We start from the raw sequence: 19,708 nt of genomic DNA, 5'->3' as shown, positions 1-19,708 counted from the left end.
CAAAAATAAGTACCCAAGAAAACAAAGTTAAATTTAATAATGTATTTTTAAATAAATTCATTCCTTTTCCAAAAAATAACGAGTGATATTACACTTTAATGTATTAACAGAGTAAGTATTGAAAATATCAAACATATTTTTTAACTTATTTCCATACCTATGTATTCTGGATATAGGTGAATGCATTTCGAAGTTGGTACGAGAATTGTTACAGTAAAATGATTCTGTACTTCTAGTGCACCTACCGGGTATTCGAATTTCAGTAAAGCAGGGCTGTCAATTATTGATTTCATTATTTTAAATAGGAATAACAAATCAGCTATAACTCTTCGGTCTGACAATTCAGGTAATCTCATTTAACTTCTAAGAAAATAATAATTTAAGGCTTCAACGGGTATTTTTAATTTGTAGTTTATAAAGCGCAAGAATTTATATTGTACCCTTTCTATTGAAAGTTTTTACCCTTGCTATTGCATGAGAATGAATTTCATGATAGGGTGAACAAGTTATCAATAAATCCTTAAAACTTTTTGGATTTATTAACGGAAGCACAGCTGACTTCAAAATATCAATACCCTTAAAACTCTTCTGTTCCCTAGTTCCCCCGCACCTTGAGTATTCCTCTGTTATTTGGTCTCCATATTGTGATGTTCACATTAAGAATATTGAATCAGTTCAACATCGATTTTTGAGAAAGATAGGCTGGAGGTTGGGCTTTTCCAGAGACCTATACACGTATAAAGAGTTAGAAACTACCTTCAATATATCTTCTCTTTAAGACTGTCGAAATAAATCCGACCTTCTAGTCCTACTTAAAATTCTCAACTCACTCTTTGATGCGCCTAAACTACTGAGCTCAGTAAAATTAAATATCCCAACTAGAAACCTCAGACAAAACTTACTCTATCATACCGATAACCATAGAACTAACTATGGTTTTCATTCGCCTAAGCCCAGAATTCTCAGGTCTGCCAACAAACATACCAGTCTTGATTTCTTTGATAACAAGTTGTCTTTTTTCAAACGATCACTGAATATAATTCAATTATAAACGCCTCTCTCCCACTTCCACTCCCACAAAGTCTTCTATATACCATAGAGTCTTTCTACATTTTTGTAATAATTTTATATGTATAAATGTGTCCATAAAAATGCCCATTGGGGGTATATATAAATAAAAAAAATAAAATAAATATTAATAAATTTCATAAAATTTCAATGAAATTTCACAGTTATATATTACTTTAAATTTGTTGCTACAGAGAGGGAAAACATTTTTAAGAAAGGAATATAGGAGTCTAGGCATTTAGAGGGCTTATGACCTGTCATTGGCTGGTTTAAGTGGCCACTTTACACATTATATATTTTTTCTCATGAATTGGTTCAGCCGGCTGAATCTCACCCGCATGATAAAGGTTTAAGCTTTTTTACATCACAAAAATCAACAGGTGGAAGAGTTGAGGAAATGTTTTTTTTATTTATAAATCATATAACACAAAGTATTTTACAAGTATAATACGTTGAATTACATTCCCAGGAGTTACAACAAATCGATTCGGGACATAAATAATATTATCATTTAGAAAATAACACATACAGAGAACAACAAAGAAACAAAGCAAGTTTAGCACCTTTATAACTAAATATAGCACAATATATACGCCAAGGACCTTTGCTTACGCCAAGTACCAACTCGTCTTTTATTTCTATATCAGAAAAGGAAAAAGAAGAAGAAGAAAAAGAAAAAGAAGAAAAAGAAGATAAAGAAGAAGAAGAAGAAAATGAAGGGGAAGAAAAAGAAGATGATGAAGGAGAAGAAGAAAAAAACGATTACGAAGAAGAAGAAAAAGAAGATGAAGAAGAAGAAGAAGAAGAAAAAGAAGATGAAGAAAATGAAGGGGAAGAAAAAGAAGATGATGAAGGAGAAGAAGAAAAAAACGATTACGAAGAAGAAAAAGAAGATGAAGAAGAAGAAAAAGAAGATAATGAAGAGGATATAAAAAAAAGAAGAACATAAAGATAAAACAGAAGTAGAGGGAGAAGAAGACGAATGTAATGTATGAACTCACCACAAAAGTTGGAATGAAGAGCACTCCCACCTCGTAGGAGTTGATTCGCAGGGCTCCGTTGCCCTTGTTGAAGACGCCCCAGGCGGACTTGGACACGTTGGCCGACGTCAGCAGGAAGTAGGCGGCCATGGCGCCGTCGGGCGACAGGCGCAGGTAACTCTTGATGTGCGGCATGGCGTGCTGACGCCCTGAGTGCCGAGCATTCCACTCACTGTCGACGTTAATTCTGAGATTATGATGAGCATTGGTTTGTATGTCAGTAAAGATTGCTTCATATTCCGATATGCAGGAGCACCCTGCCTGTTGGAAAGGCTACCTCTACGCTGAACAACATCGCTCTAGATGTTGATCTGTTCCATGTATCCGAAGGGGTTTTCCGAAGCAGGATTCTCCTACTATTTTGACAAGAGTCTATTTATGTATTTTTTGTCTTTTTATAATATGTAAGTCTTAAACTTTACTTTGTAATATATGTATTATTTTAAATAAATTAATTGAATTGAATGTAAAAACATTAGTTTGCATTTAAAAACAAATGGTTGGACTCGTACCACTTAAGAAGTATATGGATATTCCCTTGAAGGTGAAGTAAGTCATTTGCGCAATTTATTTCTGTAAATAGTTGGTTGGTTAATAAATGCTATGATCAAAATTTTATTTCATATGTAATTTGGGGAATGTTTCAAAATGTTTTCCTCGGCACGGGACATTATTTTGTCTCAAGTAAAATACAACATTGTAAAATAATAAATGTATTCTTTTACAATTTTCAAGGAAGCTCATGGGATATTGTAATTGAAAAAGCTGAAAATGACGAACTTAGTAAAAAATGGTTAGACTCAAATTATCTAACACTAAATCACTCAAAAACAAAATACATAACATTTAAAATTATATTGCGCAATTAGTCAATCAGTTTTGTAAAATGGAATAATTGGATGGGGATGTGCAAATTTTTTTTTTTTTTAAAGGAAAAAAAATATGTGCGTTTTTATGATTTACCCAAATATTTCATTTTGAGGGCCATTTTCAACGAGTTGTAAATAACTCACTACATTGATCAAACAAATAATCATTGCAGAAAAAGATTGAATAAAAATTATCTTACGAGTCCCAATCAGAACTGGCTCCCTCGGTATATTCGTAAATCTTAATGTTACATCTGTGTAAAACTACAACTTTATGTAAAAGCTCTGTTACTGTACGCGCACAAACATTATTCTCTACTTTCCAAAACTCAGTACGCAAATACCAGTTACTGGATACTCCACCCTGATGCTGCAAAAACAACTCACTACTACTCGGTTAAAGTGTACAATCTACCTCCATTGTCCATAAGGACAATCAGTAAGTATTGACAATATAAAATTGCAATTAAGAAATGGATAGTGGAGGTGGGTTGCGCGCGGATCGATGAGTAGATCAAGGAAAATAGGTAAAAATTTGTTTCCTGATTATGAAATTATGTCTACAAGTCTATATGAATTTGTTATGTTTTTTATGATTATTTTAGTTTGTATTGCTTATTATGTTTAAGATGATTATTTGGTTAATTAGATTAATTAAGTGTTTATTTTCTTATTGTGTTAACTATGTTAAATCACTAATTTAAGGCATGTTTCATTGTACTTATTGTAAAATGTTTTCCTCGGCACGGGACACCCCAGTGAGGGAACATTATTTTCAATCAAGTGAAATACAAAATTGCAAAAGAATAAACGTATTTGGAATAGTCTTACTGGAGGAATCCATTGAGCCAAGTCTGCTTCACGTGAACGCTGTTGGAGTACGGCAGGCAGCCGCCGCCCAGCAAGTTGTCGTGGGAGTGCTTGACGGCCTTCAGGGAGGGGTAGATGAAGCGCAGGGCCGGCCGGCGCGCCTGCAGCGGCGCCGCCGTGCTGCTGCGACACATGCGGCTCTGGAAGTCTCCCGTCAGCCACAGCTGCATCGAAGACAGTCAATATTGTAAATGTTACGGACGTACCATAACCTCTAAAATAACTAGCCAGAATGGAAATCTCGGTATAATGTAACACGAAATACCAACTCCTCAATAAAGACTTTATTTGTTACCTTCGGGGATGGTTTTCGTTATACCGAGGCCTATGGAATTAAGTATATTATTCGAATTTAATAAATATATCGCTGCGTCATACTCAATTTAATAATAAAATTATTAAAACCTTATTGTGTAAATTGTATCAAAAACGAGGTAATTTTCTTATTTTTTAAGACAAAATTATACATTGCTACCATCTTTTGGAGTAAAAGTAAACCTTTCCCATAAACAAAGTAAAAAATACTTGATAAATCAGATTTCTATTTGGAAATAGGGGACAAAATAAATTAAATTCTTACAAGTGTCATTCGATATTTGAACAATGGCCGGCCCGGTAATTAACATCTTAATTATACCCTAGGGAGTAAATTCCAGCCTACCTAGAAACATTTAGACACACTTTTTTGAAATACTGTTACCTTGGGTTCCTTTCCATAGCTTCCTATGCTGGAGGCCTGGATGACGAGGTCCCAGGCGCCCTCTTCACCGGCGGGCAGCTCGCAGTACTTGCCCAGCAGGCTGCCCACACGGGCCAGCCCCCACTGGGAGTCGGTATGCCCCCCCGGAACCGAGGCCACCAGAAACACGCTGGAAGCGACACAAACACACGTGAGCTTTAGTCAAAGAGACGGCGTGATCTGGAGCGTGCGGGCCGCGGTCTCAATTTGGAACTAACACTGTATTTCTCCACTGTCATACTGGGAAATTAGAAAAAGGTGATTGTGCTGACCATCGGGCGCGTGCGGTGACTTTTATCAGTTGGGATGCTGACAAAAATAATCATGTTCATATTTTTAGTAGGTATGCTCGTAGATATACATACAAACTTATATCATAAACTTTACACATCAATCATTTATGTTGTATACGTTTATTTATGGTTTTACAAAATTTTGATTTGAATAAATTCTCAGCGTGTGATGACAAAATAATTTGTTTTTCTAAAAATTATTCCTTAAATTTTAAGTCAAATTAAATTCAGTAGTGCATATAATCACTTTCGTAAAGCACGCTTAAGGAATTATGTAATATGCTATATAAGTTATCCATTACAATAGTAAAAATTAATAATTAACGATCAATAAATTGACGGAGCACAGGCCCATCTAGAGGGGAAGCTGTAGGTGTTCTTATTTTCTTCTTTATGTGGACATCACCCTTCAGCCTTCACGAGGCTGTACCGTTAGCCAGCACTTTCGCTTCCTTAAACGTCGATTCCGCGTTTCTTAATTCCGCCGAATAAAGCTGAAAGATCAGTTTTTACCCCCCACAGTGGCTATGTTGTCGGACCATCTTTTTTTAAGCTCTTCCGACGCCCCTCTTATTCTCTTATACTCCCAAGGTCTCCATCTTAAAATTTTAGGGGTCCATCTTGCGGGGTCTTGTCTCGCAATGTCCTGCCCATTGCCACTTTAGTCTTGTGACGCGATCCGCTATTCTGGTTCTGTTCCTAATTTCCTCATTTCATATTCTGTCTCTTAGGCTTAAACCGAGCATGGATCGCTGTGAACGAATGACACACCGCATAATAACCCAGAAAAACTTATTGCCCATGAAATTAACCGATGAAACTAGTCAAAAAACCACTAAAGCCCAACTCACTTTAATGCAAAATCCACGATGTCCTTTTTAAGAGATTTACGCTAAAAGAATTTTTTAAATTTAAACATGATTTCGTTCTGCAATGAGTATAACAAAGGGTCATTCAAAGTGGCACCGATAGCTGAAAAGCTGAAAAGAAGCAGGGTGAGACGGTATGATCGCGTCATGCGTAGAGATGAGAACTGTTCAGTAAGAAGAGCGCTCAACATTCCATCTGAATGAAGAGGTGGGGGCAGACCCCCAGCAAAATGGTGGTCTAACATTTAGAAGGAGGTAGTGGAAACCTAGCACAGAAGATTCTGCCGCTTTCGTACAAGAAGGCACGACCCTGGATTCACCGGGGTAGAGGGGCAGGTAGAAATAGATATTAAGATAGATATGGTTTCTGTTCTTTGCTGAGGATAATGTTTTACTTACTTGATAGCTGAGAAGTCGGCCTGCCTCGCATGCTCTATATAGGGAGACAGGCAAGCCATGGAGTAGGAGCTCAAGTAACTGATGAGGGAACGCTTGAACCCGGTGGGAGACTCTCCCTTCTGAAGGTCCGATTGGTCTGACAGCTTGGGGCAGCTTGGGCTAAGCCATAACCTAGAATGTTCAATATAAAAGTAAGTCCTTCTCAGCTTGCTCTTTTTTTGGAGAAGCACAGAGTTATATAACATATCGAAAAATAAAAAAAATTGACAAATATCACTTATCTGTTTTTTTTTTCATTTTATAGTTTTTTTTTAGTTTGTTAGTTTTGTTAATTTATTGATGTTGTTTATATGTTTAATTTATTGGTTTCTTTTATTTATTTGTTTGTTTGTTTCTACTATTCATTTGTTTGTCTTTTTTTAATTTTTTATTATATTTTATTCATTTGTTTCTAATGTTCATTTGTTTGTTTGTTATTTGTTTTAACTGTTCATTTGTTTGTTCGTCATTTGTTTTTTGTTTCTACTGTTCATTTGTTTGTGTGTTATTTGTTTGTTTGTCATTTGTTTTTTGTTTCTACTGTTCATTTGTTTGTGTGTTATTTTTTTTTACTCTTCATTTGTTTTGTTCCTTTAGTTGTTTTGTTTATCTGTTGGATTAGTTTATTGTGCTTGCTTTGTTGGTTTCGTTTGTCCTATTTGATTAGTTTAAATTATAAAAATCATTAATTTCAAATCAACCTCAAGCAAAGTTGACTTACATAATGTACTTTGTTTTACAGAATGATTATAAACACTCTAAACACATTTATTTTAAAAACAAATTTATTTATAAATGCTAATTTAATCTATATCTTCTTGAAAAAAATAACTCTTAATGTCACAAATGAAGTTATAGTTAAAAATAATAATGATGTCGTTATCTTGCATCCATTTTAAATCCTTTGCATTACATTCGAACGTTGAAGCGTAAAAATAAGAGTTACCCTTGCGTTCTGTTCTCCCAATCGTCCATGTAAAGGTTTGCCGTAGATACTGCAACTCTGACGGAGCCATCTTCGTAAACTAACAGCGCCATCTTTCTGTAATTATTTCATTATGATTAACCATTTTTATAAACTGGACCCACTTATTTATGTACTTGTTTATTTCACATAAAACTTTATTTTTTCTTTTATATATGAACACTTCACTGGGCACAGCCCGTGTCGAGGAATTCATTTACATTATTTTTGTATTACGTTTCAGTTACAGTACTATAATAATATACAAGTATACACACACAGAAATGTATACATAGATAAACACATACTTTGACTCCCTTGCCAAAGATGCCATTACTTGTGGAAACACTAAATATTCCATATCCCCATCGAAGACATTCTCGTCGTCGCTAAAGAAGAATTGCTGGTAAGTGGAACATTATAGTCCTTCAAATTTAGCTTGATTAAAATGACAGCTGTCAAACTGATGTCACTGGTGATGGGAAATTATTGATCATTGATCATGTACCGATAAAATCAATTTTATAATTTTATTCATGCAAACATGAGACTCTGTTTCCGAAAATTGATATAAAAACGCAAAAACAAGCCTATTATAGTGCGTTGAAGATAATCATTTACTAAAAAATAAGACATGAAAATTTTCAAAACTCATGCGATCTGTCGAAAAATGAGCCGCGAAATAAAAAAAAAAAAATGTGTAAATTATTGTCTCAAACTAAATTCAAAGTAGGTGCAGTGTAATTGACCATTTTGTTTAAGTGTCTAATTTTGGCATTTACTGAATAGTGACATGCACTTGATGCATGTTTACGAAGAATAAATTCTTTACATCAATAAATTACTATGCAGAAAATTCAAAAATTTGGTAAAAGAAATATTATTTGAATTTATAAACATCTGAACGGAAGATAGTTTTGCCGCGATGTAAATGACAGTTAAAATTTTGTGGTGCCATACTAAAAAAAGTAATACCATATAAATAAAATTTCCGAATATTTAGGGAAAAAATCGTTGCATGCATTTTATTTTAGTCTTTTTAAGGTTGAGTACCAGCATAATATTATTTAAACATGTTTTTTTTAACAATGTTTGAGTATGTCCAAATGCTTGCAGACTGGCTGGATTTTCTCCCTAGGGAGTTGTTCATATTTAAATTTATTTCAACAGAGAGGGAAAACGTTTTTGAGAAGAGAATATGAAAGTCTAGGCATTTACAGGGCTTATGACCTTATGACCTTGGTTCAGCCGGATGAATCTCACCAACATAATAAAGGTTTCAGCTCCTTTACTCCACAAAAGTCAACAGATGGAAGAGTTGAGGAAATGTGGATGTTCAAACATGGGCAGAATGGTGAATGTTACACAGTGTGTAAAGTGGCCACTTAAACCAGCCAATGACAGGTCATAAGAAATGTAAATGCCTAGACTTCCATATTATCTTCTCAAAAACGTTTTCCCTCTCTGTTGAAATAATTTATTTTTTTTAACAAAATTTTATTTTTAACTAAAATTTAATATAGTCTAGTACAATAATTATATTTTTATGTAATTTTTATTTTTCCATACATTTTAAATTTCCTCTTTTAGAGTTTTCCTCAGTTTTACACTTTTTTGTTGCTCCCTTGAAAAACGTAAAACAGGGATTTTTCAAAAACTATTCTTACTTAAGTGAAAGACATAACCCCACAACAATACATCATATACAAATAATATAATCACTAGATCCTCAGCACAAAGACAACTTAAACAAATACAAACTAATACCACTTTCGGATAAAGGGATTTTGAGTACTATGCAATTAAAATCTAGAACCTACTTCCACGGTCTATTAAAACAATTAGTAACGAAAAAATGTTCAAAAAGGCTATAAAAAATGGATAGTGGAGCTAGGTAGAAATAAAATGGATTGTTAATTTGGATTGCTAATTTTATAAATTAGATTTTTATTTTGTTTTTAAAATATCACTTAAACTCTAAACTTCATTTTCAAATAAAAAAATAAAAATGTTAATAGGGGCTAGATTTCTTATTGTCCATGCGCTCTGTAGCTGCAAGATGTTTTGTTATCTAGCTCATTTATATCATAATTGTAATATACCGTAATTGGAGACGAGGAACTAGAATCCCAACCGTCCATGCGCTCTGTAGCTGCAAGACATTTATTATATACATACGGCCTAAGCCAATTACAACAGTTACGTGAAGAAACATAAATGCAAGAAACTGAACAAAAAGAACATAAAACTATTTAGCAAAGACAAACAAGGGCAAAACAATAATAGTATACAATATATTCAAAAAAACAAAAGACCAAAAACTTTTAACTAAACCATGCCAATCCAACTTCATCCCACACTGTTTAGTCGCGAAGAGATCTACGAAAAGCCGGAAGATCTATCCCAAAGAATTCCAAGTCGTGTGATGAATTGACTAATCTACACATTCTGGACATTGGGGCATAAAAACCAAAGTTGCTCTTAGAAGATTTTATAAATAGCAGATTTTGACTTCTGGTGACACGGTTGGGAACATGAAAAGAAATTGATTGCAACAGAGATGGGACATCACTTAAAGCATTAAGTATTTTGAAAATGCATATAAGGTCCATCTCAGTTCTACGTCTCTCTAATGAAGATAACATGTTGGGATATTTATTTATTGTACAGCGCCCTTGAGGTTATTTTCACAAAAAATGGCGCTATATAAATTATCCAAACATTATTATTATTATTGTCTCATTTGCCCAAACCAATATTGAATCAACTGTTCCACAAATGTTTAGTTTACGTTATGTTTTTGTTCTTTTATTGTGCATTTTGTAATATAAATAATAGAGGTGTACATAAATTAATTATAAACATAAATATGTAATGTTTAAAACTGTCTGAACATTTTGTTAATTATCTCTGTTTATTAAGTCTTCTTTGTTTATTCTCACAAGTAAAAATATTTTTGTTAAAAGTATATTGTTAAGTGTCCTCGGCACGGGTAACCCCGGAGTGAGGTCACATTATTTTTATGATTAACTATTGTTTATAATGGAAAAAATATGAATAAATAAATGTGCCCTGTAAAATAAATAAAATAACACCCAATGAATAATAGAAAACAGTGTTTACGTGTGATGTTTCCCGAAGGCATTCTTCATAGGAACCAAATGCGCTTTTACATTTGGCTTCTTTGTGTTAATCGTCCTCAAGTCCTCGGAGTCTTCTCCGTATAATATTGTCAGCGGTTTATTACTGAAAACATAAAGAAAAAAGCATTGGTAAAGCGGGTGCGGAATGGGAAGATAAGGACGTCATACTTTCACTATGACGGTATAGTTGAAGATAGAATTCTCTCGAGCGATTATGAAGATTCACTACCGACACCCCACCTTCAAGTTTTGGGTAGGTACATCGTTATAAAACAAGGGAAGCATACGTCACGGTACACATATCTACGCACTAAAATGACACAGCTTCAGTATGATTTCATAGTTAAAAATAAAATTCTCCCGACCGATAATTAAGATACACTACCGATCCCCCACCATCAAGTTTTGATGTAAGTACATCATACCGACAAGTCTAGAACCCCTCAATATGTTTATCTACGCATTAGAAGTGATAAATTTTTTTTCCACCAACCAATTTTATTTGAACATTTTTGCTATATTTTATTTTTTTAAATTTTATTTTATTCAAAAAACATACAGTCATACATAATAAGTATTAAAAACAAAAAAAAATAACATAAAAAGACCAATCAAGTTTTCATAAATTATGCAAAAGATGTAAACATTAAATGTGACAAAAAAATAAATAAATAAGAAATTCAAGTGAGAAAAGAATAATTGTTAACATTTTGAGTCCATTATAACTTCTACAGGTACGCCTAATGAATGAATTCGAGGTATAATTGTTTTTACAAGTTGGTATTTATAAAAAGGGAATTTAATCTGGTATAGCGAAGAGGACAACGGAAACCAATATTTTGTAAAAGGTACGGCAAATTAACCATATTATTTAGAATTTTTATATGAAAAATTAAATCACATGTAAGATGCCTTTTTTGTAGTCTATATTCAAATTAATCAAAGATGCGCCGTAATTATTTTCAATGTTACCAAAACGATATTTTATATTTTATTTCAACTAAATTGCATAGTTTTAATTATTTTACTACGTTTTTATATTATGTATTACTTTACAAATTATTCACTGCCGTGATTATTTCTGTAAAACATTTTTTTTTGTAAAAGGTTCCTCGAACCGTTGATGAACAAATAAACATCCTGTTTAAAATAAAGTACCAAAACACTGTTAGAAAAAAGTCAGTACTTACTTGTAGCCAGCAAAATAGTAGTGTGCCAACAGCCATCCCAAATCAACCATAAAGTTTATTTGGAGAGAGTTTTGTAAAATCCCCAAACTGGGATCTAAAATTTCTGGAATAAACACTCCCCTTTAAAAAACATGAATGCACCGCAAATAACATATATATTTATATTTTTAATTATGATAACACTAGCTTTTATCCACAGCTTTGCTCACGTTGTGTATTAGGGAGAAATTAGTTTTGTTGTTTAGCAATAAAACAAATCTGACGGAACGATATATTTTTTTCTGATTGCAGGCCCTACAACTATCGCTATGAAAAACATACGATAATCCGTTAATCTATGGTGATGTAGCATCATTATTCTGTTCACAAATCCAAAATCCTACTACAATATCAAAACGAAAAGCCAACCAAACAAACCATAGATAAAGCAAGTCAATTATAGAAATTTAAAGATATAGAATTAAGAATAGTCCAGAAGGAGCGTAGAATCATATTTGAATACATCAGACTGTCTTTATAAAACCCCCCACTTTCGTTGCGCGCATGCGTGAAGTCGCCGCGTAATGTTGCCGGATCGCGAAAAAATATAATCATATGTAAAAAAAAAGCAATTTGTTAATATCTCAAATATTTCATTGTACATGTGGAAACATTGATTGACACAACAGAGTCTATAAGTAAAGGGTCATTTAATAAAAGTTATTTAATTAATGAACTTTGAACTTAAAAAGTAAAAGAAATTTTATTTTACATAAAATTGATATTTTTATGTCATGTTAAATAATATTTGATGTTTTAAAGATAATGTCGGTCAAATGTCCACCACAGCGTTGTTTAATTCGAGAGGTCCAATTTTCGTTAGTTCTCTCATTAGATGAGCAAAGTAGAGTAAAAAATTTGTCTTACAGTCTGCATTAAACAGCCCGTAAAGTAATGCAGATAACAATTGTCAAATAATAAATAAACAATAGCTACGATCGACAAGTTGAACGCAATCGACCAGTTAGCCACCGCAGATATATACTACTTTCCTAAGATTTCTACTCTGCATCGTATGAGCCGGCACCCATAAATATTGGACGTAAGTTTTGGCGTTTGCATAAAAAACCCAACAGATTTATGACACAAAATTGTACTTATTTTTATGAATCATAGTTTATATTTTACATTAAAAAATGTATTCGGTATTTATCCTACATAGCCCTTAAAATTGTACACAACACCTGTCTTACTTACGTTGTATTGGAATGAGGAAGTTCAATGCTACAGGAAATCGAATATAAAAAAAAGTCTCTCAAAATTTTATGAAAAAAATTAACCAATCAACTATAGCGTTATTATGTATCGTGATAGATTTCCGAATTCCGGATAGCCATGTCTTTCAATATTTAGTGTGTTTTGACAGGTACGGGGTTATCCTTTTAAATGTCAGGAAAACTCACCGACTTACTCGCGACGCTACGGGTGGAGTAATTTCAAAATTACAAAAAATTAAATAAAAAGATTTTTGTTTTATTATAGAAATAAAAGACGAGTGATACTTTAATCCACAAATTTGGAATATCTAGTGACCGGTTTCATTGCTTTCGCGACATCTTGAGGGCCATAAACTTGACAAACTAGAATTCTCGAAATTAGTAGATTTAAAAATAAACCCGACGTAGAATTACTCAATGAACAGATAACACATGTGCATTCTCCATTACTATACCCATTGTAATATATTTTTACTAATGACTTTTTACCCTTTGTTTTTCAGAAATCATAATTGACAAAAATCACACTCACGAAGGATGGGACACTAAAAATAAATTCAATATCTATACAATACTAAAACTCATTAAAATAGCATTATATTAACGCATTAGTTAACCTGAAAAATAAAATTGTCAATGATCCTTAAGATATTTTTTTTTAAATTAAATTTACTTTCATACAATTTGGAATTCTCTATTCTTACTTCTGTTTTGTATAAATACACTGAACTCCTTAATAAAGATACCAGTCTCAAAGATGTCGTGAAAGCGATGAAACTGGTCACTGGATATTCCAAATTTGTGGATTAAAGTATCACTCGTCTTTTATTATAATAAATTACAATGAATTTCCATCAAGAATTTTCACTTACAAACTTAAATGTTTTAAAATATTTTTGGCTTAGTTTGATTTGGCCTGAACACCCGAGTTAAGAGGTGAAATGGCCCTAAAAAACGAAGAAGAAGAAGGCTCCATTCGAATGTCCATAAAATAAATTTTTGATTCTTTTTTTAACTTCCTCATTGATTCGAAATAAAAAAAAATATGTTCTTTTTTCATTTAGAAAATCTTTAATAAGTATCTTGCAAAATTCACAAAACAATAATAATAAGTCCATTTTACTAACCTTGAAAGGTAATAGACAAGGGTTGAGTATGTGTCTGAGGAGCCGAGGTAATTGTTGTAAAGAACATATAGTATGGAGCAGCGAGACGATGCTTTTCTGCCATTTGTCCTTTGGGGGCGACAACAGTGAAAAAATCTTCAATTTTTTTTTTATCATTATTGGATGAATCCGACTGCTGACTTGTTTCTGAAATGTTAATTTATTTTATTTTTAATGTTCAAATAGGGCACACATATTAACATACTCTCATATGTGCTCTAATAATAACAATGTGCATATATTTAATTTATAAGTTATTTGACACATATTTCTTAAACTAATGTTTAAATTTCGATTTTTTTTTCATCGTGTGTTGTTTGTTTGAATTTTTTTTTCCCATTTCATAATATTGTTTTACTACCTTATATAAAATTTGATTTTGTGACTAGATTGACAATACTATCTACATGAAGGAGTGCGGATATTATCCATTATTTATTATATTTAACTGCGCACTTCTTTCGATTGTTGGGCGGTATTATTGACAACCCTGAAATAAGCTTTTATGCTCCGGATAATTACCTTAGACAGCGTCAGCATAGACTGTTTCATATTCCAGTATACAGGACAAACCTGCCAATGGTTATGCCTGTTGGAAGGGATATCTCTATGTTGAACAATATTACTTTGGACATTGACATTTTTCACAACTTTTCACGAGTTTTTCGTTACAAGATTCTCTTACTTTTTTAACATATTGTATACTAATGTGTTATCTTTATATATACCTAATTTCACCTTATTATTTTAATTATTTCTATATGTATGAATTAAGATATTCCATTTTGTAATGTACTTATATATGACTAATACTTTAAATGTAAACAAATGTTTTCACATGTCTTTTTGTCATTCACGAAACCTCATTCCAACATCATACTCAATTAACGACACTTAAATAACTACTGTCCCACAAATCAAGAGATCTCGGGGTAACTTTTGATGAAAAGCTAACCTTTGTGCACCATAGAATGAAAATTGCTAATAAGGCTTTGCAGATGCTGGGCTTTTTTATCCCGAATATGAAAAATTTTAGAAGCATCTTTTCTATAAAATCTCTGCATTGTGCCCTGGTCCGATCATAACTGGAATATGCATTTCCAGTCTGGAGCCCTTTGTACAACTGCAACTCCTTTAACTTGGAAAGAGTTCAGCGGAAGTTTTTACGCTACATACAGTTCAAAAAAGGTAAACCTATAACTGAAATTTGCTACCAAACTTTGATGTCTGAGTTCAGGTTACTATTGCTTTCCACCAGAAGGACAATTGCTGACCTTATTCTAATGCACAAAGCGAAATGCACCATAATAGATTGCCCAAAATTACTGTCCCTGATAAACTTTCCTGCACCCACAAGACCAGACCAGACTCCGACACATGTTCCAGTGTGAGTACAATAGGGCTAACTTCACCCACCATTCTCCCCTGCCCTAGTGAGCATCCACAGTACAGCTAATAATTACGCTGAGCTGTTGGACTTGCTCCACACCACTCCTGCTGCTATCAAATTAGTTATCCTATCCATCTAATGGCCATCCTCTCGAATCTCCCCTTTTTAATGTGTTTCTCAATTCAAACAAACAAACAAACTATCACGCCGTTTCCCCGAAGGTTGAGGCAGAGAGGATAGAATGCCATATCACTCTGTCTTTGCATACAGACTTCGCTTTCTTCTACATTCATATATCTTCTCATGCACGCACGCCGATTATTCCTACTTTTGACATGTCCATCTTCAAGTATTTGATGGACTTGATTGTGCCATGTCTTTCTTGGTCTTCCTCGTTTTCTGCATCCATCAACATTCGCATCGTAGATCCTATTTCATTTTCACTTTATTTCTTTTTGTTTTTCAGAATTAATTACACGTCAAGTTATGATTTTATTTTTGTTACTTTCCATAATAGTTTATGTGCTTTTAACTGTATATTGTAAGAGCCCTCTGTACGTTTATTAAATAAATAATTTATTACATCATTTACAATAGAGTTTTATCAATTTATATCGACAAAAAACATAAATATACATCAACGAAAAATAAGACTCACCTGTTTTAGATAATTTGGGAGAAGGTTGGTTAACGAGGCAATTCGCTTTCTCGGGGACAGGTCGATCTCGGCTGGTACTTTGGTCTCCAGCCAATGTATTCTGTATTTCCCGTTTAGAAGTGGCGACATTCTTTCTATCAGAAGTATCCACTACGGCAGATGACTGCATCATTTTTTCCTTGGCTGGTCGGATGTCTTTACTATCTTCATTGGCAGATAATGTTCCACCCCGAGTAGAATACAAATTATTGTCTATCATGAGAGTGAGTTGCTGTTCGATAATCTGTTTTTGAAACTCTAAATTGTTTGGAATGTCAAAGGGGCCATGTCCTCTGTAATCTAGTAAGATTTTTTCTACTGAAATAAAAACTTTATTTTAATGAATTTGTTTGATCAGAATACGGAATACAGGATAAGACTTTAGCGTTAAATAAAAATTAATATGTTTAAATTTAAGAAGAACTAACTTTGTGGTTATTCATTATAAAATAAAATAAATAAAACAACTTTGTTTATAACCACTATTTTTTTTTTTCACCGACCGGTTTCAAAGCTAAAACAAGCTTCTTTCTCGGGGTTTAATTAATTAATTAATTATGGATAACTTATATAGCGCCATTTTCGTAATAAAATACCTCAAGGGCGCTTTACATGGTGACTAAACTTAGTTTAAATAAAATAAGATAGAATTCGTTAGTTAAGTAAACCTTGGAAAAGAAGCTTGTTCAGCTTTGAAACCGGTCTGTAGGAGAAAAAAAATAGTGGTTAACCCATTGCACCACTAATAAAGATGACATAATTTGTTCATACAACACACTTTTTAATTTAGACACATTTAGTATTAATGTTATTACAATAACATTAAGACTAAATTAATATTTTGTTATAAATTGTGATAATTATATTTTATTACGAAATCAGTAGCTTGCCCACCACATACCGCACACCGCATCTGAGGACATAAGTCTCCTCGGCGGTGCCCACATACACGGAAAATTTGCTCATTGTCAAACGAGAAAAGCTGCCCGAAGAAGCTCTCTGAAATCTGGTAGCCTTAGCATCTTTGTGCTGAAAGAAAGTAATCCAGAAGTACATAATATGTACTTCATTGGATTGAGAAGAGAGGGAAGTGAATTCTGCACTGACTGGGATTCAATTGATTGGACATGATCAATTCGCCAAAATGATTACAAAACTTTTTAAAAGCCTTGAAATTCTTTTTAGAAGCCACCAGATCTGTATATCCGACAAGACCTATAACAGGGCCACGGATAGTAGCGAGAAGCTCCATTAATAGTAATCATAGAGAAGGGGAAAGGGACAAGACCACAGGATGTGTTCAGAAGATTGGTTAGGATATCCGCAGCAGCACGAAGGGGAGTCAAAAATATTAAAAACAAATCATTTTTGATTAAATTTACCATGACCTGATAAAAACTGTGTAGTCCAGTGATACGAAATCAGTAACCAAAATATACTTATTTATGTCATTTTTATGAATAAACTTATTGTCATTCAGTTTTAATGTAAAAAAAAATCAATTCAGAGACAAACCGGCGATTCGCCGGCTTTGTGTTGCAATGGGTTAAAAAAAAAATAGTTTAATTTATTTTACTAAAAATTATCCTATTGTTTTTTTTCTCTCCAACTTCAGACCGAATGAATCAATTTGACGAAATTCATTTGATTAGTTTAATCCTCAAATACTACATACAATATTTGTTCTAGGCTCCGAGTAATAACGCACTGCCCGCCTATAGAGGTGCCATTTCACTCTTTGCGTAGGACAAAAGCATTGCAAACTTTTGGTTTAACAGAAGTGTAATGGACACTTTCGTCGCTGTGCTTGGCTTTAATCGTAAATACTGTGAAAATTTCCATATTATAATAATAAAAGAAGAAATATGAACTAGAATAACCCTGCAATAATAAATATATAATACCTTTTAAGGAAATAAATAGTAAAGTTTGGCGATTCTCGACCTGGGCCCCGATTACAATGGGAAGTTGTCATTTATCTTCAATTTTATCTACCAAGTAAAATTAAGTTTTCTGTGTGAGAAGCAGAATATGCACACAAATTTTTCTTCTAAACTTGTTCAATTAAGTATAGGTTACTGACGAAGATACGTTAAATGTTCATGCAAATATACTCAAATTCGTAAGTAATTATCGGTTTTTCTTTATACAGTCGAAGATAACTCTGTTAACTTCCAATTGTAATGGGGGCCCTGAGTACAGCCCATTGTTTTGCTGCAAACTATAGCTAACTTCGTAATTGGCTCCATAGGTGGTAGCGCGTTATAACTCCACTACGATACTTAAGGTTATGGCCTTTGAATTTGAAATAAAAATAAATTAACTTACAATGAGGGTGAGCATAATCTCTAAAGTGATCTGGATTTTTTCTGTAACAATTCTCGCCATAATTACATTCAGTTTTTGACTTCTTGGTCGTATTACCCTCACCTGTAAAAGATAAAACTCGGCAATAGATAAATACGATACATTATTTCCTCTTGCAAATAATTTAAGCAACATGTTGACGTGAAACCATACTTGTGTGGATGTTTCTTTTCAGTTTGTTTTTGTCCATAATATAATGAAATAAAAACGTTAAAGTGTAGTATGAGAAACTGCATGTAATAATTTTTAAAATTGGAGGAAAATCTTTAAAAAGTCGACGCGGCGCGGCGAATATTGAAAATTGACACACAAATGTCAGATTGACAGCTGTTTTCAGTTTCTCATAGATAAAAATAACAGTAAATATTTTTTTACAAACATGAGAAAATCGATTGAAAGTTCTATTTTTCAGGTTACGTATTTACAAATTCTCATATTCTATAAATGAAATTCATTAAATTAACAGGAAAACACGTGATGAAGGAGACGCAACACGCAACTTCATGTAAATCAAGAATATTGGGTAGCCTCCTCCCTAGCAAAGGGTAATAGAAAAGCCATGGTTTTTCAAAGTGACTCTGAACAAGTTTGAGACACCCTCCATATGCATAACGCGCATTGGGCACTGCTGCTATGGTTTTCACCTGTTCAGAATCCATATTCGGAGCTCTGCCACAAGCGAATGTCAGCTCGAAGAAAAAAACTTGAACCATGTTTTTTTTTAATGCCCCATAAATTATAATTATCCTCAGTTCTTATGCGACATATTCGATTTTAACATTTCATTCCCTACTAATATTTTAATGTTTCTGTCCCCCACCCAATAAACTTTTATACAAAACTCTATGTAAATATATCTGTAGGAGTTTGAAAGTGTTGGCTGAGTCCCTACACTAGGCGAAGTGTAGACAAAAAAAAATAATTTGGAGTTTAAAATTGCTGTTTAATTACATTTTAATAAAAGTTACATATTATTACAAACAAAGATGACAGGAATAGTAACGCCCGCGAAAAAGTACTGGGGAGATGTGGATGTAGTTTATGGAGCGGATCTTCTTTTTATAGAATGGAAATCCTCTACCCCATATCTGTATTCATTCAATTCATTGTTTATTTTGTCCGTGGCAGCTGCTAAGGTTAGACGTGTTTGGTGTGCTCGGCAATTTTCGTATTGGCAATCCAAAATGCCTCCACTAGGACGATTAAGCCTTAGTTTTGACGTCATGTCTGTAGACCCATGTTTTGTTACCTGTTATAGCACGTTTCAGTAATGTTGCATCGTCGTTGACTTCATTTAGTCACACCTAAGCAACTTCCATTCGCCGCTGTTTTTGTTATAAATTTAACAA

At 33.3% G+C, this 19,708-nt stretch overlaps 1 protein-coding gene across 1 annotated transcript; it reads right to left on the bottom strand.

Annotated features, from left to right (window-relative positions):
• Positions 1 to 319: 319 nt before the first annotated feature.
• LOC148272770 (tyrosyl-DNA phosphodiesterase 1-like) lies at positions 320 to 18,660 on the bottom strand. The gene is made up of 12 exons (XM_088239603.1): positions 18,513 to 18,660; positions 18,321 to 18,422; positions 15,954 to 16,310; positions 13,867 to 14,052; positions 11,484 to 11,586; positions 10,274 to 10,396; positions 7,133 to 7,228; positions 6,148 to 6,318; positions 4,548 to 4,716; positions 3,809 to 4,011; positions 2,070 to 2,280; positions 320 to 334 (listed from the first exon to the last, which is right to left on the bottom strand). Exons 1-12 carry the CDS (start codon positions 18,547 to 18,549, stop codon positions 320 to 322), a joined length of 1,773 nt encoding a protein of 590 aa, XP_088095729.1. The 5' UTR covers positions 18,550 to 18,660.
• Positions 18,661 to 19,708: the final 1,048 nt, after the last annotated feature.

Source organism: Micrasema longulum, unplaced genomic scaffold (genome assembly GCF_059751315.1).
Source record: "Micrasema longulum isolate JH-2025_06_02 unplaced genomic scaffold, ASM5975131v1 h1tg002195l, whole genome shotgun sequence".
NCBI lineage: Eukaryota > Metazoa > Arthropoda > Insecta > Trichoptera > Brachycentridae > Micrasema > Micrasema longulum.
The sequence above is the reverse complement of the archived record's forward strand: the minus strand, read 5'-3'. Positions and strand labels throughout refer to the sequence as shown.